Below are 19,862 nucleotides of genomic sequence, written 5' to 3'. Positions count from 1 at the left end.
TTCGATGTTGTGACGCGCTGTAGATGGTGGTGGGGGTTCTGCCAAGTCCTCATCACGCAAAACTCGCTTTCCGCCTGGCCAAGCTCCTCAAGTCAGAAACACTGGCCTGTTTGACAACCGTGGTCCAGTCGTCCCAGTCGCCGGCCATCTCGGTGAGCACGTTGCCCATGACGTGCGCGCTGGCCATCAAGCCGTGCGGTTCGCCGTCCAGGACGCGCACCTCGCACTTGCGCATCAGCTTGCCCAGCCAGCGCACGTTGTCGACGGGGACGCGCGAGTCCTTGCTGCCGTGGTGGATGACGACGGGACGGTTGATGTCTTCGTAGCGGAAGCCGATGGTTTGCTTGGTCTCGAGGCAGACGATCAGATCTGTGGCCGGGTTCGCGTTGGCGGTTGCGCGGTCCCAGATGGCGAATGTGAGGCGCTCGTCGAAGGCGTGTTGGCGTTCGCGCTCGGCGAGGGAGAGGGCTTCGAGGTGCGCTTTTTCGCGCGCGGGATCGGCCGAGTTGGAGACGGTCAGGGTGAGCGGGCTGGCGTTGGGGAGGACTTGATCCATCAGCAGCATCGATTCGCGGCGGTTGTCCTTGGAGAGGGGCCGCGGTGGTGGCGTCTCTGTGCGCGTGGCGGTCTGAGGCGCTATGCTTTTTCGACGGGTTCGGGGGGACTGCTTGGGCCCTGTGCGCTGGAGGGACGCGCTCGTGCCGCTGAGGAAGGTCGAGTTGGCGACTTTGAGCAGCGAGACGGGAAGGGCGCGGAGGAAACGCTGGGATCGCGGGAGCTGTTGTGTGGGTGGTGAGTCGCGGCCGATGCCGATGGGTGCCATCTGCGAGGGCGGGATCCAGGGTGCGAGGAGATGGACCCGGCCACGAATGTGTTGTGGCATTCGCAGTGAGGTCGCCAGAGCATAGATGGCGCCTGCCGAGTGCGCGAGGAGCGAGAACTTGGTGATCCTCAGTGCTTGGCATATGATGAGCACGTCGTCTACTGCTGTCAGTTGTTGTTGCGCCAGAATCAAGGCAGCACTCACCCGGCCATGTGAGGGGAGTCCCATTGGGATCCACCTGACTCCCCCCTATCCCTGGACGCTCCGGTGTGATGAGCCGCAGCTTCAAGGTCGTAGCAAGCTGGTCGTAAAAGGCCATGACGAATCTCGTCAGGCCCATGCCCACACACACGAAGATGGCATAGCCGTTGGGATCGCCGACCTCGGAAAACGAGATGATCCTGCCGGTCTGCGGATGCCGTATCTTCTGGGACAGGCGCGGCGAATTCAGATAAGCATCCACGTCCATGTCAACCGAGTCTAGCGACGTGGGCCGCTCTTCAATGACTGGATTCCAGGGGTTCTGCGCTGCTCTTGCTTGTGCTGCCCGTGCTTCTGCCGCCTCGGCTGCATCGACCTTGTCGTTGTGCGCCTTCTCTGCTTTCGCGGGGAGGTCGGGGTGCGACCAGCGCTTCTTCTTCAGCGTGCGCTTCTGCTGGTGCGAGAAGCTGTTCGAGGCGGATGCCGTGCTGAGCGAAGAGTGCCGCCCAGACGAGATGTCCTCGCTGGCCGAGCGGAAGGCTGGCGGTCTGTCCTCGGTCAGACTCGCCGAATGCTTGTGGCCTTGCGGCGCCTGCATGGCCGTGCTGTTCGCCTTGCGACTGAGTGCGGATCTCCCGCCGACGGAGAGCGAGCTGGACCGCGTGGGCATAGGTCTTGTAGAGCCTGTGTCTCTGGTAGGCGCGGTGCTGATGCGTGGAGGAGGAGGGGGGGAGGCAACACGCATGCGGGGGGACAGTGGTGAGTTTGGTGCGGACTTGTCCAGGCATTCAAGGGCAAGGGCATAGTTGATTGGCAAGGCTAGGTCGTCGCCGTCGTTCAGCGTCAGGCTCCTGTGTCGCGAACGTCTTAGATGCGGTGGCAGGGGTGGTGGACGTGTGGGCTCGCGCGGGAGGACACTGGGAAGGGGCTTGTTGAGGCCGCTCTCTCTGGAGGAGCTGATTGGCGGCGGTGTAGGGGCTTCCAGGCGTCTGTGGGCGTTTGCGCTGCGCTGCACTCGCTCGTCAGACGCTGGCCGTGCGATTGAACGAGGCGAGGCTTCAGGGCTCGGAGGGTCCAAGAGATGGGGCTCTGCAGGCAGCTTTCCTGCCAGCTTGTCTCTCAGGAGTTTTTGCTCCCTCAACTGCTTGATCCTCTGCGCGACTTCGTTCTCCTCCTGCTCCAGCTCCCTCAGCAGCCTGTGCCGCCGGGCCTCTTCCGGATCCATGCTCGGCGCGGGCGGTTCTTCTGGGACCGAGACTGCGATTGTCGCTGGTCGCTCGTTTTCCTTTGCCTTGTCCTTGGTCTTGGTCTTGGTCTTGCTGGTGCTGGTGCTGGTGCTGGTGCTGGCGCTGCTCTTCTTGCTCTTCTTCGAGGGGCTGCTGTGGCGCAGGGACGAGCCGCGGTCAGGGATGAGGCCCTGCTCGCTCGGGCTCTCGCCGTTGGGACCGTCTACCAGGTTCATTCGTATGCGGCGCGGTGGACTGGAGATTGTGCTTGGGTTGCGCTGGGCAGGAAAAAGGGCGTGATTGGGGATGGCGAGTGAAGGGTTGTGGTTAGGGTTGTGGCTGTGGTTGTGGCTGTGGTTGTGGCTGTGGTTGTGGCTGTGGTTGTGGTTGTGTTTCTGGTCGTGGTTGTGGTCGTAGTTGTGTCTCTGGTCGCGGTCGTACTCGTGATCATGCTCGTAGTGGTGGCCGTCTCGCGTAACAGGCTCTTCCTTGATGGTGTCTTCGTAGGAGAACAGCTGCGAGGCCGGCTTGCGTGACGAGTCGGGCGAGGCCGTGTCGTCGATGCGCTTGCGGCTGTCGAGCTCCTTCTGCTTGAGGCGCTCCCGGGAGCTCATGTACATGAGACTGCGCGGGCGCTTGACGCTGCGCTTGCTCTCGGCGGACGAGCGGTTGCTGGCGGCGGAGGCCGGGGCGATGGGCTTCGCGGCAGAGGGGCCAGCGTCGATGCTGATGTTGCCAATGCTGAGGGACGAGCGGGCCGAGCGGCACGAGTGGATCGAGGTGGAGCTGCCGGCGGTGCGGCCGATGTAGGAGGTGAGCGAGTGGACCTTTTCCTTGCACGTCTTGGTGGTGTTGTTGTTGGACGGAGCGGTCATGGGCGACAGGCCCGAGGGGGGCTTCGAGGTGCGGACGACAGGCGGCTCGCAGGCGTCGTCCGGGAAGAGGTCGTTCTGCTCCCTTATGGCGCTGGAGTAGGGCGAGCGGTCGGCGACGGGCCCATGGTGGTGCAGAGCGGCGAGCGAGGACCTGCTGGAGCGGGCGGCGTGCGCGGTCGACGAGGGCGAGGGCGGCGGGGGGCTGCAGACGGCGGGCAGGGCGTCGAAGTGGTGCTGGGTCGAGGCGGAGAGGGCAGAGAGCTGGTCGATGAGCGACGAGATGAGCTCGGGAGACGCGGCGTGGGTGCGCAGGACCGAGGGCGAGCGCTTCGTCCGGGGCAGCTGCGTGCTGCTGGCGTGGTCGTGGGTGTGGGCGTGGGCGCGGGTGTGGGCGCGGGTGTGGGCGTGGGCGTGGGTGTGGGCGCTGGAGTCGATGCGCGAGTCGACGGAGAGCGGCAGCGTCTTGACCGACGGCGACGAGTGCTGCGACGAGCTGCGACGGGCGCGCCAACTCTGGTTCGCCGGACCGTCAAGCGCGTGCTCGGCAGGGACCCTCAGCCTGTCGCTGTGTGCCGCCGCTGGCTGCTGCATGTCGACGGCCATGGGAAAGCGAGTGGTGGCGCAGGAATGTCGGCGCGTGCGATGTCACCGCGTGCTGTGTCACTCGCGGAGCTGCACCGAGCGCGACGTGCAGGCACATGGGCAGCCCAGACGGTGCATCCAGCAGTCGCAGTACCATCTACCGCGCCGCGACTCTCGAGACAGACGGCAGGGCGAGGCAGAGAAGCAGACAAACAGGCGAACAGATAAACAGACAAACTGACAAACACCAAGAAACCCAAGGGCGGTGCAGCGAGAGCAGAGAAGGCAAGGGGGAAGGCGCCTCCGGCTCGTGCAGATGCGGTGGAGACTGACATGTCCATCCTCATAGGGGCCATCCATGCCCATGCCGTCAGGACACTACCGAGCGCTCAGACACCCACACACACCATGAGCCTGTGTGCTCCCGGTACCTTCCCCCATTCTCGTCTCCCCTCATCTCCCCTCGTCTCCCAGCACACGCACGCCAGACCCAACGACCTCACCGCGCGACACCTGCCTAACCTGCACCACTAGCCACCAGCCACCAGCCACCAGCCATCAGCCATCAGCCACCAGCCACCAGCCACCATGCACTCACGCCCTGCTCCCCCCATGTCCGTACCAGGATCCACCGATCTGCCGCTCGGGTCCATCCATGCACCTGCGCTCCGCCAATCTGGCCCGCCGCCCGCCGCGAGCGCACCACCGCCTGGCCTGGCCTAGCCTGACGCTGCCCTGTCCTGACGCGCCAATCGACGGGGTGCGTGGAATACCTACCGCTCGCTTGCCCGGCTGTGAACGAGGGGCCTCTTCGGAGAAGGGCAACGCCTGCTTGCTTGTCCGATAGCCGCTGCACCGTGTTGGATTGGGTTGCTGATCCTACGGTGCTGTGTACAGCAGCGTTGCCTACTTCAAACGCATAGCCGCCTCTCTTCGACACCACCTGCATCGGCCTGGTCGTGCGAACGGCTTTGGAGATTACAGTAGCACTTCTCGACATGCCTGCATTCGGCTAGTCTGTCTTGCCGAGGGCTTTGAAGAATACAGTAGCACTTCTCGACATACCTGCATTCGGCTAGTCTGTCTTGCCGTCTGTCTTGCGCACGGCTTTGGAGAATACAGTAGCAATTACTCACAACGCAACTACACCTAGCTCGTAACACTGTTGGAATGCCGACTAGAGGCTCAACTTTGTCTGCAGCGTTGCTCAAAACTCAAAGGCTGCTCGCCTCGACACCACCTTCAACGGGCTAGCCTTGGCTTCATCCTCCGTCTTCGGCCCTTTGCCCTTGCGATACACGCGCTGGTCCCTCGGGTCGAAGCCCTTGTTGCCCCAGAGCGCCCACTCGGGCGTGTCGGGCCCCAGGTAGTCCTCGGGCCTCCACCCCACCACCTCGCCATCCTGCATCCTCGTCCCCTGCACCTTGCCCTCGTACAGGTCGAAGAAGCGCTCAAAGTCAATTCTCGTCGCCCACCTGCCGTTGCGCTGGAACCGGTGGCTGTCCGCAAGCAGAATGCAGCACGAGTGCGCGTGCTCGGCTCCGATCCCGTACACCAGTCCGCGCGAGTTCAGCTCCTTCTCCAGAAGCGTCACAAACTCCGCCACCTCTTCGTAGAAAGGCACGTTCTGCATCGTGAGCCCCGCGGATCCCGCTGCGCTTGTGCCGCAGTACGTCACTCCCTTGACCTCTACAAAGCACGGGAGCGCCCGCTCAACCAGGTCGGCGTAGCCCTTGACTTCCTCCTCCATGTTGAACCCCTTGACCAGCGTCAGTCGGAACACGGTGCGCTGCTCGAACCGCCGCGCCCGCAGAATGTCCAGACACGCACAGAACCGCTCCCAGAAGTCACGGTGCAGCGGCCTGTCTACCTTGCGCAGTGACTCCTTGTTCGATGCGTCAATGGACACGTAGAGTTGCGTGACAGGCACCAGCGAAGCCAGCTGCGCAGGGTGCTGCGCGTTGCACACCATGAACGTCGAGATGCGCTTCTTGTGCATCAAGCCCAGAAGCTCGTTGATGTGCGGGTAGAAGATGGGCTCGCCCACCAGCGACAGAGCACAGTGCCGAATGCGCATGGCCTCTGCAAATCGCTCCGCTCGCACCCCCGGCACGCCCTTCAACATCTTGATCTTCTTGTAATGCGCTGCCGTGATGCCGTCGAAGATGACATCAGGCGCGTCCGTGACCCATCGCCAGGTAGTGCCCACAGGGTTGGTGCCGTGTCGCCAGCAGAACACGCACTTGTTCGAGCACGACAACGACGGCGTTGCCTCCATACACAGATGCGACGCAATCCCGTAGAACGAGTATTTGTAGCACGACCCCCGTCCTCGCAGCGCTGACTTGGTCCAGCGGCAGATCTTGACACCGCTGTGGCTGCCGATGATCGAGTACCCCTGCTTCGTGAGCGCCGCGTGCGTGGGGGACGTAGTAGGAACCATCTCCTTGGGTCCGCTGGGCGCGTTGACCTTGGCTTTGCTCTTGTAGTTCGTAAAGTCCACTGGAATGGGGGCGACGGTGTCATTGGCCATGCCGCCTAGGTCCTCAACATCATCCACGCGTGCTGCCTCTTCGCTGCCCTCTTCGTCTTCCACCTCTTCCTCGTCACTCTCAACAGCGTCTCCACTACCGAGCACGCCTTCGCCCAAACCACGTCCCTCGGCAATCTCGACGAGCGCTTCCTGAACACCGAGCCGCCACTCCGTCAGGCGCTCCTCGGCATCGCTCTTGACATCTCCCATGCCTAGTGGGTACGCACGCTTCCTGCCCGTCAGCCTGGCCATCCACTTGTCCACCTCCTTTGCCTGTGTGCAGAAGCCCTCCTCTTCTGACGGCCATCCTTCCTTGTCCCCAAAACCAAACACGGAGAATCCAACGAGTCCGCCCAGCGACGCCGTGTCGATTCTGAAGTCGTGGTGTGTTTCGCTGAGGTTTTCGATGAAAGCATCTAGAAGCGTGTCGATGTTGTAGGTGGGTGCGAGAATCAGGTAGAAGAACTTTGTGTTCGCTTCGGCTTTGGGTGCGTTGATGAAGTAGTCGTCGTAGTCGAGGTCCGAGAGGTCGAGCAGCTGGGGCTGGAGAAAGGAGGCAGACTGTTCGCAGCCGGCCGTCCAAGAGGTGAGAAGTTCTGCGACTTGTGCCGCACGTCTTTCGGTGGTGCCAGTGACAGACTGGAAGAAGATCAAGGGTTGGATCTTGTCTCTCGTGTGGTTGTAATCGATGACCGGCTTCGCGACCTTCTTCGGTCGCTTTTGACCTTTCACAGTCTTGGGCCCCTTCTTCACTTTCGCAGCTGATGCTACGACTTTCGTGTCGTCTTCCGCGTGGTTATCCACGTTCAAGCTCGAGGTAACAATTGTGGTGTTTTCGGGTAGCCACTCAGGTCTAAGCACGACGGTCTTCTTCTCTTCGACGGGTGAGGTCGGAGCAGGCGAGACAGACACCTTCTCTCGGCCATTGCGACGCTGACTTGTAAGGCGCACAATCAGAGCAAGCGAAACCGCGACCACAAGCAGAGACACTCTATGGGTGTGCCATATTCCAAGCAGCTCTGCAATCGTGATTTAGCACATATCGATTCGCACAGCGACTAGAATACTGACCAGCGAAGAGCTGCTCCAGGCTCGTTTGTATCGCCATGGCTGGATGTCAACGAAAGAGGACAACGTCGCGAACTTTTGGCAGCCGCGTGGGGTGCTTAGCGGGGTCAGCGGCTTGATTGTGATTGGCCGAGGCCTTCAGGGTCAGAGCAACGTCCTTCCTCCACTCCACTTGCATCGCCATCAATGCTGTGATGTATCGACCTTATTATCAGTAAAAGTAACCGCAGTATCCTCTGAAGCCTTCGTTTTCTGCACTCTAAATTTATACTTTCGAAAATGCAACATAAGAGACACTACTAAACGCAGAACAGTTACACCCTGGACCAGCACGTCAATGTACGACAATGAAGCATCTTTTAGCTCCGCCTTATGGGTCAAAATCAATTCTACCAATGCTGCTGTCGATTCTCCATAGCTATATCTTCACTGCTCTTACCTTCAACCACGACCCCCCAAATCGTCATCCAGCTCTTTATCCAGAACGATGCCACTGTTATAACACTTGACATTCTCATAAGGCTCCATGGAGAGCTTTCTAATGAGAGTGGACTCAAGCTAGAGTATTGGATTCAATGTAATGCCCGCCTTCTCTCCGGTTGTAGTGGCGGCTGGTCAGTATCACGCACTGCAACTAGCCATTCACTTCACCGAGATGACTTGCTTTCATTGCTTACCTCTACGGCTCTTGCGCGATCACCGTCCGTTTGATCAGCCACGTGTCTACTTATAGATAGTAGTTATCAACAGTATAGCTTCTCGCCGCTACCCGCTCGTCACCATAACGCAACACTGTAACTCCTTTGGAGCCCAACCGTACACACACTCTTTTGGTCCTTACTTTCAACTGCCCGTATTGCACTCCTTGATCCTCGAAGAAACCGCTACAGCTCGCGCCGCAACTACTACCATACTCTGCTTGGATACTTCACTGATACGCAATGTCCGGACCAACGACCGCCCCCGTCAGCGCCCCACTGACCATCCCCATGGGCTTCGGGGCACAGATCAAAGCGCTACAAGAGCAGCAGCGGCAGCAAGCCGATCGCATCGCGGTTCTAGAGCACAAAAACGCGCTACTCCAATCCTCGCACCCAGCGCCCTCCACCCTCCTCGCGCGCATCGAAGCCCTCGAGCAGCAGAACACTCACCTAACCACGCGCCGCAAAGAAGCCGTAACCCAGCTCCTCAACCTGCGCACGCTGCACCAGGAAGCCAGCAACGCCTTCCTCGTCCGCGCCTCGGACATCGAAGCCGACGACCTCGAGGGCATGCTGGGCGTCCACGCCACCAGCATCACGACGGTGCTGAACCACCACCAGCGCGCGCTGGGCCAGCTGCGGCCGCTAGGCCACATGCCGCCGTATGGCACTGCTATTCAGGGTCCTGGCTGCTATCCGGTTGGCTATGCCTACCCAACGCAGTACAATCAGACGGGGTATTGTCAGGCTCATCACTTTCCTTATCCTTGTCGTGTGTGCGGTCACTGAGGGTGGGTGTCGTTGCGTGCTTCCGTTCTGTTTCGCGGGGATTGTACAGGCTTGTACTTGGATGCTGGCAATTGGGGTAGGTCCTCGCTGCATCGCGTCTGGCGGCGTCAGCGAGTCTTTCTATCCCCGTGGGTTTACTGCCTCGAGCGAAATACGAGTCTGACTCTCGTTCGCCGTACTTGTGGATTTTCCATCTCTTTTCTTTTTTCTTTCCTTTCCTTTTCCTTTTTCTTTCCTTTTCTCCTCCTTTTTCTTGGGTTTGCATACGGTCGATGCTGCGGTGCGGTAGGCTTAGAACTGTCTGAAAATCAACGTCTCTTCGAGGCTGCACTTTGATATTTCCCATTCAGGGCCTTGGTGGCGGAGATTCTGATGGTCAGTTTGAGTAGCTACCTGCATGCGCGCGTTCGGTCTTCTACATCCGGTCACGTATTCGGGGTATGGGCGTAATCACCAGTGAACGAGACACGTTTGGGTCAGAGTGTGTTCGTCAGTGGTTATGCAAATATGCGTGAGTCTGAACTCTTCGTCTAGACGCCAACTCGTAGCAAAACTACAACTCATGATCAAGCATCCTGCTCAGCCTTGTCCAACAAGCGCTTCAAGATGGTTGCTGTGCTCCTCATGCCCTTGAGCGCGTTTTCATCGGGCCCTTGCCCGGGCACAAACGTTGCATGTGCAAAATCGATCAACTTGACTGCCGCCAACTTCGGCACGTTTTCGTCCTCATCCTCGTCTTCTGTTTCTGGCCGTGCAGATCTCAGCACCTTCTTTGTGTTCTCGTACTCGTCGACATCGCCCTCGTATACCAGCAGTATACTCGCACTGTACATCCTGCTCTCTTTGGCCTCAAAAGCCTCTTGGATGTCCTTGACTTCACCGAGGAAGTACGCAAGCAGCTCTCGCGCCCTCGCGATCTCGGCGTCTGTCTTTCGGGGAAAGAAGGCGTTGAACCCCTCATCGATGTCGTCGGCGCTGAACTTGCGCCCATACATCTTGTTGTGCACCCAGTAACCGCTCTCTTTCTCCAGCTCGACATACTCCTTCAGCTCTTCAGGCACGTCAGGCGGGGAGACCCCCATCCACGTTCGCATGCCCGCTATCCTGAAGCCTAGACTTCCGCTTGTTGTCTCGGCGCTCACTTTGTCGAGTCGTGCGCGCTTCTCTGGCTTTGCATTGTCGTCCCACAGCTGCGCGCCAAGCTTCAGGTCCAGGACGTTCGGCTTCTTGAACCCGTGTGTAATGTTCTCGAGCACGATGTGTAGATCTGTGCTGAGCTTTTTGCCGTGGAGGCGCTCGATTGCGCCATCGGCGGTCGCAAAGGTCCCGGTGTCTTCGGAGGCGTCGGCTGTGGAGTCGAGAGATAGCTGGCCCATGAAGATGGGTAAATGTGGGAGGAGGTCAGGATGTGACGTGGCCACGGTCTCGTAGAAAGTAATTTCAGCAGCTGTGCACGGCTTTACTACTACGGCACCGGATTCATCGCTGAGAACGCCGTCGCTGCGAATGTGGTCAGTATGGATGAGGCTGAGTAGCCTGGAGGGGCTTACTGTCCGGCGGCGGCGTTGCCAAAGGCTTGCAGCTTGGAAGAGTCGAAGAGCTTCGTGGCCATGTTGGTGGAGTACAAGTCAAGACTCTATGCAAGTGTGGCGGCGTAGAGCTGGCTGTGTTTCTGTGGCTGGTCTTGAACAAGGGGAGAGAGAGAGAGATGTTTGTCGAGTGTCAACAGGCTAGGACCCCGCGACGCAACGGCCAGGGTCCACCGCGAGTCAGGCTGAGTTGATGACGCCAGAAGAGCGCCTCATCCGCTCTCACTCTAGCTCCACGGCTTCTTACACCTCAAAGCACTATTTTATCTAAACGTTTTGTTAACATCGAGTCGCCAGTAGTCATTATGTGTTCTTATCTGTCAGGTGGTGATGTCTCGCTCAACGGATCGGCCGAGTACTCGGATGGAGCGTCACTGTAGTTTCTGCTGTAATCCATCGAGCCTGACTCTCAGCCCCAGAGATTGCTCATGTCCTCAAGAAAAGACCATTAAACCTTGTCCTTGACCTCGCACTCTAAGCGCTAATCCGAGGTGACCGCCGGTTGGACACCTCAATTTCCGTCTCTCACCTGCAGCTCAGAAGGCAGGTACCCGCCATGGCAGTTTGCTCTATTACCTCACGTGTCGCCCTTCTGGCCTACGGTTGTTCACCACGTCCGATTCCTCTCTTCTTCCTCACTACCACACCAAACCCAGATAGTGAATATGTCGACGCAAGAGCCGATCAGCCTCAACCTACCGCCGGAGTTGATGGCGCAGGCCAACGGGAAGGCGCCTACCGCATCCACCGCTCCCCAAAATGACCATCCAGAAGGCGAAGCCATTCGTCGCCAGGTTAGATCGCACTACAACGCCCAGTCCCTTCACATGGCATTGACATCAAACAGGTCGAATTCTACTTCTCTGACGAGAACCTGCCCACAGATCTCTTTCTCCTCCAGCAATGTGGCGGATGCGAGAACATACCTGTGTCCATCAGTCGCGTTTGCGGCTTCAAAAAGATGAGGTCCTACAAGCCCAGGGCGCTTGTCGTGATTGCACTACGTAAGAGCGCGTTGCTAGAGGTCTCCACTGATGGCAAAACGATCAAGCGCAAGGTGCCTCTGCAAGGCAAGACCGTCCTCGACAAGGATTTTTTCGAGGAAAACGACGACATTGCTTATGATCCGCGTACGCGCAAGCCCGCGGTGTACCCTGTCCCACTACAGCCGCAGCAGAAGAAAGTCTACCCAGACGGCACATCCAAGAACATGCTGAAGCCCACTGGATTCGAAAAGACATACATTGAGCCGCCCATCAAGCCTGACGAAGCTGAAGAGGAGGACAGGATGTATGATGAGAACAGGCCTTTCGTTGAGCGCATCGAACTCGCCATCCAGCGATTCAAACAGAAGCGCCGCATGCACGAGATGTACTCAAAAGTCTTCAACAAACTCATGAAGTTTGGAGGTGTCGAATCTGGTCCTCGCATGTACCAAGGGATGTCAAAGGCAGAGATGGAGGGTATGGGCGCAGAAGAAATTGCGCGAGCTCTTGCTGTCCACAACGTTCCCTGGGATCGCGCGGACAAGAAGCAGTGGGTGGTTGATTTCGCTGAGGTTGGTGCTGCCTTCCTGTGAGTATTCCTGACACCAGCATTCCATGTAAGGTCCCAACTGACAGCTAAAGGTCTTCATGGTTCCCTACAACTTACGGACACGCCCCCGACGGCATCAAGAACGCCTGCCAGGTCCTTCGTTCCTTCTATAACTACCTTCGATATCACAGAGTATGCCCAGAATATGACGAACAACTCCAGCGCGCGCTTGATATGTGTGACACGGCCGAACGCGAGCTGGTGAAGGTCGATGCTGCCGGTCTCGCCCTTCCTGGCGATTTCAACAGATCTGCGAGTTCCTTGATTGGTGGATCGCATGCTGGACTGTATACCGGCGATAAGACTTGGGCTCAAGAGTTGCAGAAACAGGGCGTGAGTATCAACGAGATTGGTATGCGAGATGAAGAAGCAAGAATCAAGTTCAGTACAGGCATCGCTGCCTTGGGAACAGACGAGCAGCAGCATCTTCTGGGTGCTACGAACCTCGAGATCGCCAAAGAGGAGTCGACTGGTCTGGAGGTCACTTTTGTCGACTTGCCCAGCGAGATCACGAGGGAGATGTATGCAATACAGAGCGATGTCGTCAGCCAGAAGCTCGGGCATCTCGAACCTCTCGGCAAGCTTGTCTGTAAGACCTGGTATGCCGACGAGTGCGATGAGTGGGATCTGCCCAAGTGCAAGTATCCCGATGGCAAGCCTCACAAGGTGGACGAAAGAAATTTTGAGTTTTGGGTCGAAGAGAGCGTCTTGAAGGAATGCTTCATTGGCATGAAGATCGAGGCTCGCATCCTCGCACTCGAAGGCGGCGTTGCGATACTGGATGAAGTCAAGCAGACTCACTGCAGTTTCTACACGTGGCTTCCGAACGAGCTGTGGATGGAGAATAAGCCAAAGGAAGTGCGTTGGTTGGCCAAGGGCTTAGCCGATCCGGAGGAAGCAGAGGTTAACGGGGTAAACAGAGACGGCCAGGATAAGGTTCAAGATGGTGACGAGTTTGATGACGAGTAAATTCGCGGCAAGCTTGTAGGAGCTCCGAAAGCTATGCGTTCGTATGGGGAGCAGTTCTGCGACCGTGAAACAGGGGGTTGGAGTGCACTCCGACTTCGCCCGCATAGAGGCCTGAGTCCTTCGTTTCCTCGTGACCAACGTTCCGACGCGGCGACCGAGGATTGGACCGTAATTCACAACTTCTACACCTTCAATTTGCACAAGGTTTGAATGCTGGCAATCTGGTTCGCGCTTGACAAAATTGGCATAGTCTCACAATCGACAGATCGCTCCATGCTCTGCTCTGACCATCTCTCCAGATCCCTATCAACATCGTTTTTAAGAATCAGATATTAGTTCATTAGGATCGCACGGCAACGGCCAATATGCTTTTCTTTCCCAGTTAATTGTTGGGCGTTTGTTCTGTGTACCGGCTGGGATGCAGGCCTCCGAATCACCGTTACAATAGTAACATCAAACGCGCGCGTCCCTTCAGAATACCAAACAGATGCCAATATCGCTGAGGTAACACGATGTCACGAGCTAGGGATGGTTTCAGCTGAAATGCGGTGAGCAAGAGGACCGAGAGGTTCGGCCACTCTTGGCTCAGCAATCACCTCGATTATCCCTATCGAATCGCAGGCTTGGAGAGCACCGGCATGACGATGCTCCGCTCTGCTCACCGTGTCCCTCTGGCACATCCGCCGGTGCCTGCGCGGCTGCCAAGACCAAGGCCGGCACGGGGCGCTGCCAATTGCAAAGTAGTTTGTTGTTTGACTCCAACCAAGCCTGGGCGCCCAGACGCCGCGCCACACGTGCTGATAATGTGAGCACAGAGCTGCCAGTATCCGGCTTCGAGATGGGACTCTGTACTTGCTGTATCTTGCACTGCAAGCACAGTTTGTTAGTTTTGGTAGGTGATGGAGGCGCAGCAAAGCCGCAACAGCAGGCCTATTGGGTTTCTCATTGATTGCATTGCGGGCGCAGCGAAATCTGCGACTCCAGTACGTGGAGCAACCTTGAACACGCATAACTCCGCGTCCGCTCAGGCTGCCAAGTCTTGTCCTCCCCGCTCGTAGAAAACATGATGCCGCCAGTTCCTCTGTCTTTTCTTAGCTATGCTGTTGCGGGTCCCTTGGTCTTCCTCTCCGCTCTCTTACAAGACTATGCTGCCGCCGCTTGACACCCCGAGGAGTCTAGAGTTCTGGCCATGATCGCGACCGCGTCGACAATTGTGGCAAAGGAAAACACGGCATGCAAAAACATAGCACGACAATGGTCGGAACGGACCAAGGTGTGAATGCGCTTCTAGTTCTCCACTCTGCGGACTTGCCAAAACGGGCTGCTGCCGGTTATAGTGAGTTTACCCCAACCTCATCTCGCCTTCCATACCACAACATGAAGTTTGGATAAAGCTAACAATTTCCAGCCCGCGGCGTCCTGAATCCCTACATCTACGACCCTTCAGTTTCTCTCGCTAGTATTGGCGCCACCATCATCATACTCATATCCATCCTCTCCGTCTACCAATATCTGCGACATCGATCATGGTTCTTTTGGACAGCTGTCATTGCTATTCTGATGCTGACACTTGGCCACATCTGCCGTCTTGTTTCTTCCCTTGATGAGTTCCAGGATTTGCCCTTTCTTGTCTCCTGGCTCATGATCCTACTTGCGCCCTCTTTCCTGGCTGCCGCATGCTACACCGCTTTCTCACGTGTGGTATGGTTCTCTTGCCCGACATACGCACTCAACTTCAAGACCCTGTGGTGCTTTCCAAGATGGATCACCACGACATTCGTCATCTTCGACCTTTTCTCGTTCCTCATCCAGCTCGTAGGCGCCAGCCAGATCAGTCGGCAATACGACAAGGACGCCTCACCATCCCGCTCGATTGAAGCATCCGAACGCAAGGCACTACCTGGACGAGTCATCCTGGTCCTCGGTCTGGTGCTGCAGATGCTATGTTTCCTATCCTTCAGCATCATCTCAGTGCGCTACTTTGTCATCTCTCGACACTGGCGCGCCTTCGATCTAGGCGATATGAAACTCTGGCGCAAGCTGTCCTACACCATCAACCTATCGTCTTGCCTCATCGCCGTCCGCGCCATCTATCGCACCATGGAGATCCCGCATGACCAAGACTACGGGCTCATTTACTTGCAGAGCCACGAATGGTGTTTCTGGACGTTCGATGCGCTGCCCATCCTGGCAGTACTGGTCGTGTTTGCCGTCTGGCATCCTGGACGATATCTGCCAAGGAGCTACACAGGACTGAAGCTGGACAAAGTCAGAGCGATGAAGGAGAAGGACGAGGTTTCAATTATGACCAGTGGACATCAAGAGGCCGAGTTGATGGACTTTAAACCCGAGGACTTTCAGCCCCAACGACCTAATGAAGGGGTCTGAGCCGCTGCCGACACAGGCATGCGAAAGAGGTTGTGGAATGGGCCATGAGCCAAAAGCGTTCTTGGGGCCGTGCAAACTAAATTTTGATACCATGCATCTAGCGGACTGGCGTTATGGGTTGCTTTTGGAGATACCTTGCCTCACACAAAGACAGCTTAAATGTCGGACACGAATGAACAAATACGTCAATCCTGTAATCTACTGATAACTCTCTTAATCGCAACCATCAAATACCTCGTCATCACTCACCTTTACCTAAACTAATCACTAGGTCAAGCCTCGCCCTTACCGCTTTTTCAATCGCGGCCATAAAAGTAGTAGCAGTGCATGGCTGGCAGCCGGTATTGAGGAGCTTTACATGGAAGATTGCAGTGCATGAGTTTGGCGTTCCTCGTTCTTTCCATACCCAGGATCATCGGCGGCTGCGGTGGGAGCGACTCACTCGACCCCATGGTTAGAGCGAAGACGTACAGCACAGCTTTTAAAAACAAGCCCCACCAGGTCAATTCATCCTGGTTTTGGAGGAGATCCAGCCATGACAGAAGATACTTCCCTGGAATACAATCCCGAGCGTGTGTGGCTGAGCGCTCGTGGTCTGCTGACACTGACGCATCTTCAGGTCTCTACATCAAGTGCTGAGCTGTTGAGTTCGCTTCTGCTCTTCGATCGTCCCTTAAACTGATTATATGCAGTTCGCATGCGCATCCAGATCGTCTCGCCAACGTAGCAAAATGACATCATACAGTAGATTTTGGGCGCGGCAGCAGATTCTGACCATCAGCAGTTGGCACATGGCGAGCACGTCTGAGCGCAAGATCTTCACACGGTACGTCCTGCATGAGTACCACAAGTGCAGTGAAATGCATTTGAATCGGTTGTTCGTTCTCTTGCGGTTGTTCAAGCCATGCTGATGTTCTGTTCCTGCAGTTCTGACCGCTCCTTCACCTCGCGGCGTTTGCTATGAAAGCAGGCTGTCCCATCACACTGGCGTCATCGAAGCTTTAAGTACTACGTAAGAGTAAGTCTACCTTCACAATAGTAGTATGACGCAAAGGACTGGCTCGCTTATTTTTGGCAATTTTTATATTACTGCGCCAGCTGTGTCTTTAGTCTTACACCTTCATTTCTTCTCCCACACAGAGCTACACTACCGGAAGACAACCTACAGAAGCTTCAGGTTTGTAGCAACGACTTCAAGCTATGTACTTGCTAACACAAAGGCAGCTGAGCTCATTCGTGTGTGTCACACAAGTCCCATAATCAACTTCCGCCATGGTCTCTGTCGGTCAGAGAGTGTCAAACAGACGTTCCAAGCGCCCCGTCATCAACGAGGACAATGAATTTGACGAGACTGACGTCAAACGTGAGACTGACGTCAAACGTAAGAATGCCACGCATTCCATACGTCACAGAGACCTGGCTAACAAAACCTTCCAGATATCCACAAGCGTGGCAGACACACATACTCTCCCGCAACTGTCACTCCCGATCCGACCAACCCAACCTCGTTCAAACAGCCTTCGAATCAAGTACAAAGCACCCTCGAGTCGCTTGCCAAACAATGCAAGGCTGAAGCCGACCAAGAGCACACCAGCCAGATCGAGATGTCGCGGACCGAAATCGCACAACTCCAAGTCGAAATCTCGCACCTTCAAGCTGAGCTTGCCGGCCAGAAGCAAAAAAATATAGATGTGGATAAGGAGGTCGAAGACCAAAAGAAGAGGGCCGAGGAGCAGAACACCGAGATATTTACTCTCGAGGGCGAGGTTGCGCAGGAGAAGGAGAAGAACAAGGAGTTGAAGGAGAAGTACGAGGATGTGATGAAGAAGTACGAGAGGTTGAACAAGGAGTTGAAGGAGAAGTACGAGGATTTGATGAAGAAGTACAAGAGGTTGAACAAGGGAGTACAGGACCTCCTAGACAGCGACTGAGTTGGCTGAGCGGATAGAAACACGCCGAAGAAAAACGAGTTTGACGCAGTTCTGAAAGTTCGAGTGGTGGACAAAAGATGACTGGGACCAGGTGAGCTCGACAGGACCGCAGCGATATGCAGCATAGCGGAACACGCGAAACTCGAGACTTCAAAATGAGTTTGTATGATATTCCAGCTTGCCGCTCCTCTGTGATTATGCCTTCCTTTCCTCCTTCTAACCCCTGACACGCTACACGTCCCTGAACCGCCATCCCCTCAACTAACAAGCCCCGCAACGTCCTCAGGCCAACTCCCCAGCACCATAGCACTCCCCGGCAAATGTCCAGGTTGAGGACTTAACAGCCTGACCTTCCTCTTCCCCTCATCCACATCCGCCACGTAGATGTACCCCCTCACACTACTATCCCTAATCACCTCGTGCTTATCATTCGGGCTCGCCGTCGTAATAGCAAACAGTTTATTCTGGATAGCACTGGACGGCGTGACGCGCTCGTAGAGCTCCCTTGTGCTGCCAGCGGGATTGTATTCTTCAGCGTCGCCGGCGGCGAAGGGGTTCGGTTCGGCTGCGGTGGGTTGTCTGGTTAGTGTGCCGCTATGCGTAGTTTGTGTGCAGGAGGAGAGAGGAGGCGGGATAGGCGGGAGAAGGGGTGCGTACTCTCGATGACTCTGAAGATGTTCAGATCGCTGTAGTCGGCAGTCATGCTGCTTGGCGCTAGGGCGTCCTCGCCGTGACCGAAGAAGTACTCTCGGATCTGGCTGTGGCGGAGCGCTTTCATGTATTCCTCGCCGCGGTCGACGCAGCCGCCAGATTTGTCGAGGCGGATCACGCTGACGGTTTCTTCTGTGGGGCGGTTGGAGAATTTGCGGGATAGGTCGGAGTACAGGCGTTCGGAGCCGAGGGTTATGAGGATGTTCACTGTGGAGCTGTTAGCTAACGTTCGAAGTCAAGGGGCTGGCGGTTGGGAGAGGTAGTTGATCGGTAATGTGGATGTTAGAACCACGTCAAAGTAGTGGTTCTGGGCTAGGCATATGGAGTTACAGGAAAGTGTAGAGAATGTCACATCACACGCACCGGAAAACTCGGAAACAATATGCTCTATGTTCTCGTACACCCCGGACTTGCCAGCACTGATAGTGCCTGAGCTATCGATGATGAAGCCAGCTTGCTTGCTCGCCTTGTCCTCCTCCAACCTGCTTGTGACAGCAAGCGCGATGCGTGTGACCAAAGGTTTGAACAACTTTCCCTCTTCAGGATCCTTGAGGCCATAGTGGTAGACTAGCGGCATCTTCACTGGAATGGGGCTGGGTCCGGAGATGGGGCTGCTTCCCCACCCCTCCTCGATGTCTACAATGGAAGAGAAGGCAGCAGCAGAAAACGACCCTGGCACGCTCAGCATGCCTTGTCGTGGGTCGAGGTTGATTACCATGGGTTGTCGGCCGCTCTTGACAGCGTAGGATGTGAGCGTTTTGACAAGCGCAGTTTTACCAGCGTTCTCTGAACCCACCACAAGGACTCTGGGACCCATCTCCACGTTATTGCTCGCCACACTTTTGTCGCGCAGCAATTCGAGGGCAAAGTGTAGGTTTGCGTGGCTCACCATTGGGGTTTCTTCTGCGACATAGTCTGACTCGGCCTCGCCGCCTAGCTCGAGCTTGCAGCCGTGCCATGTGTATATTGCGCCTTTGGTGCCTTGAAAGCTGTATGTGGTGGATGGCGCAAGCTCGGTACCGAAGTACTCGGCCGTGCCGGAGCGTAGGCGAACTGTGAATGTGCGGGAAAAGCCAACTTCGAAGCGATATTCCGTGTTGGCGGGCAGATCTTGTTCTCTTGTGACAGACGAGGCAGGTGCGCTGAGAGCCTCGGCAGGGGGCGCGGCCAGGTTGAGGCCTGGAAGAGAAAGCATAACGGTGGTGAGTAGCCGTCTCTCTCTCGGGGTGGGGTATGCTCTTGGTCGTGCTGCTGCAGAAGAGCGCGTGCGATAGCCTAGGAAGGCGCGTGGGATACCCTAGGAAGGCGCGTGCGATAGCCTAGGAAGGCGCGTGTGATACCCTAGGAAGGCGCGTGTGATACCCTAGGAAGGCGCGTGGGATACCCTAGGAAGGCGCGTGCGATAGCCTAGGAAGGCGCGTGGGCGGGTATCAGAGGGTTATGCGCAGAAGCTAGTCTATCTAGTTGGTGCAAATGCGATGTTCACGACAGCAGTATGGGTGAAGGCGTGTGGTCGTGTTAGGGCAGAGGTGTGGTGGCGATGTAGGTGAGCGCACAAGCGTGGTAGCCATGTAGGAGCCGAAGCTTGGAGCTGAAGCTTGGAGTGCGATACACTGGTGCGGGCAATCGCGCACGTCATTGGCTGTGGGCTCTGTCCTCCGTGAAAGTCACTTGTCGACCGCGGGGAAGCGGTGGAGCATCTTTCTACCATCTTCCTCAACCTCGACTTCATCTCTGCACCCCGCAGCTCTTTGTAGTCACGAGCTCCGGCGATTAGTCGGTAGAGCTCTGCGAGTCACATCTTGCTGGGCGCCATTCCTCGCATTCCATAGCTCTTGGCACGCTCTCGTCAACCGTTATAGATCGGCGCGTTCACTCCT

General features: G+C 56.7%; 8 protein-coding genes across 8 annotated transcripts, besides 12 other annotated features; 4 read left to right on the top strand and 4 right to left on the bottom strand.

Annotated features, from left to right (window-relative positions):
• Positions 1-4: part of a tandem repeat that runs on past the window's edge.
• A 48-nt stretch (positions 5-52) lies between these two features.
• Positions 53-3,728, bottom strand: EKO05_0009342 (uncharacterized protein; the record flags this gene model as incomplete). The annotated part of the gene is made up of 2 exons (XM_038942141.1): positions 53-981; positions 1,028-3,728. 2 exons carry the CDS (start codon positions 3,726-3,728, stop codon positions 53-55), a joined length of 3,630 nt encoding a protein of 1,209 aa, XP_038795936.1.
• Positions 2,310-2,341: a tandem repeat.
• Positions 2,342-2,376: a tandem repeat.
• Positions 2,377-2,390: a tandem repeat.
• Positions 2,570-2,715: a tandem repeat.
• Positions 3,279-3,287: a tandem repeat.
• Positions 3,288-3,340: a tandem repeat.
• Positions 3,341-3,348: a tandem repeat.
• Positions 3,729-4,148: 420 nt separating the features above from the next.
• Positions 4,149-4,177: a tandem repeat.
• A 57-nt stretch (positions 4,178-4,234) lies between these two features.
• Positions 4,235-4,296: a tandem repeat.
• Positions 4,297-4,414: 118 nt separating this feature from the next.
• Positions 4,415-4,450: a tandem repeat.
• A 464-nt stretch (positions 4,451-4,914) lies between these two features.
• EKO05_0009341 (tRNA 4-demethylwyosine synthase (AdoMet-dependent)) lies at positions 4,915-7,348 on the bottom strand (the record flags this gene model as incomplete). Its single annotated transcript, XM_038941994.1, has 2 exons — positions 4,915-7,259; positions 7,312-7,348. The coding sequence occupies 2 exons, from the start codon at positions 7,346-7,348 to the stop codon at positions 4,915-4,917; spliced, it is 2,382 nt and encodes a 793-aa protein (XP_038795935.1).
• A 901-nt stretch (positions 7,349-8,249) lies between these two features.
• EKO05_0009340 (uncharacterized protein) lies at positions 8,250-8,798 on the top strand (the record flags this gene model as incomplete). The annotated part of the gene is made up of 1 exon (XM_038946755.1): positions 8,250-8,798. The coding sequence occupies one exon, from the start codon at positions 8,250-8,252 to the stop codon at positions 8,796-8,798; it is 549 nt and encodes a 182-aa protein (XP_038795934.1).
• Positions 8,799-9,364: 566 nt separating this feature from the next.
• Positions 9,365-10,410, bottom strand: EKO05_0009339 (uncharacterized protein; the record flags this gene model as incomplete). The annotated part of the gene is made up of 2 exons (XM_038941887.1): positions 9,365-10,298; positions 10,349-10,410. 2 exons carry the CDS (start codon positions 10,408-10,410, stop codon positions 9,365-9,367), a joined length of 996 nt encoding a protein of 331 aa, XP_038795933.1.
• Positions 10,411-11,052: 642 nt separating this feature from the next.
• Positions 11,053-12,952, top strand: EKO05_0009338 (uncharacterized protein; the record flags this gene model as incomplete). Its single annotated transcript, XM_038941962.1, has 3 exons — positions 11,053-11,181; positions 11,235-11,962; positions 12,016-12,952. The coding sequence occupies 3 exons, from the start codon at positions 11,053-11,055 to the stop codon at positions 12,950-12,952; spliced, it is 1,794 nt and encodes a 597-aa protein (XP_038795932.1).
• Positions 12,953-14,206: 1,254 nt separating this feature from the next.
• Positions 14,207-15,340, top strand: EKO05_0009337 (uncharacterized protein; the record flags this gene model as incomplete). Its single annotated transcript, XM_038942136.1, has 2 exons — positions 14,207-14,288; positions 14,361-15,340. The coding sequence occupies 2 exons, from the start codon at positions 14,207-14,209 to the stop codon at positions 15,338-15,340; spliced, it is 1,062 nt and encodes a 353-aa protein (XP_038795931.1).
• A 1,272-nt stretch (positions 15,341-16,612) lies between these two features.
• On the top strand, positions 16,613-17,271 carry EKO05_0009336 (uncharacterized protein; the record flags this gene model as incomplete). The annotated part of the gene is made up of 2 exons (XM_038941914.1): positions 16,613-16,721; positions 16,778-17,271. The coding sequence occupies 2 exons, from the start codon at positions 16,613-16,615 to the stop codon at positions 17,269-17,271; spliced, it is 603 nt and encodes a 200-aa protein (XP_038795930.1).
• Positions 17,114-17,210: a tandem repeat.
• A 257-nt stretch (positions 17,272-17,528) lies between the features above and the next one.
• Positions 17,529-19,177, bottom strand: EKO05_0009335 (Polynucleotide 5'-hydroxyl-kinase; the record flags this gene model as incomplete). Its single annotated transcript, XM_038942111.1, has 3 exons — positions 17,529-17,836; positions 17,929-18,189; positions 18,346-19,177. The coding sequence occupies 3 exons, from the start codon at positions 19,175-19,177 to the stop codon at positions 17,529-17,531; spliced, it is 1,401 nt and encodes a 466-aa protein (XP_038795929.1).
• Positions 19,178-19,862: the final 685 nt, after the last annotated feature.

Source organism: Ascochyta rabiei, chromosome 16 (assembly GCF_004011695.2).
Source record: "Ascochyta rabiei chromosome 16, complete sequence".
NCBI lineage: Eukaryota > Fungi > Ascomycota > Dothideomycetes > Pleosporales > Didymellaceae > Ascochyta > Ascochyta rabiei.
The sequence above is the reverse complement of the archived record's forward strand: the minus strand, read 5'-3'. Positions and strand labels throughout refer to the sequence as shown.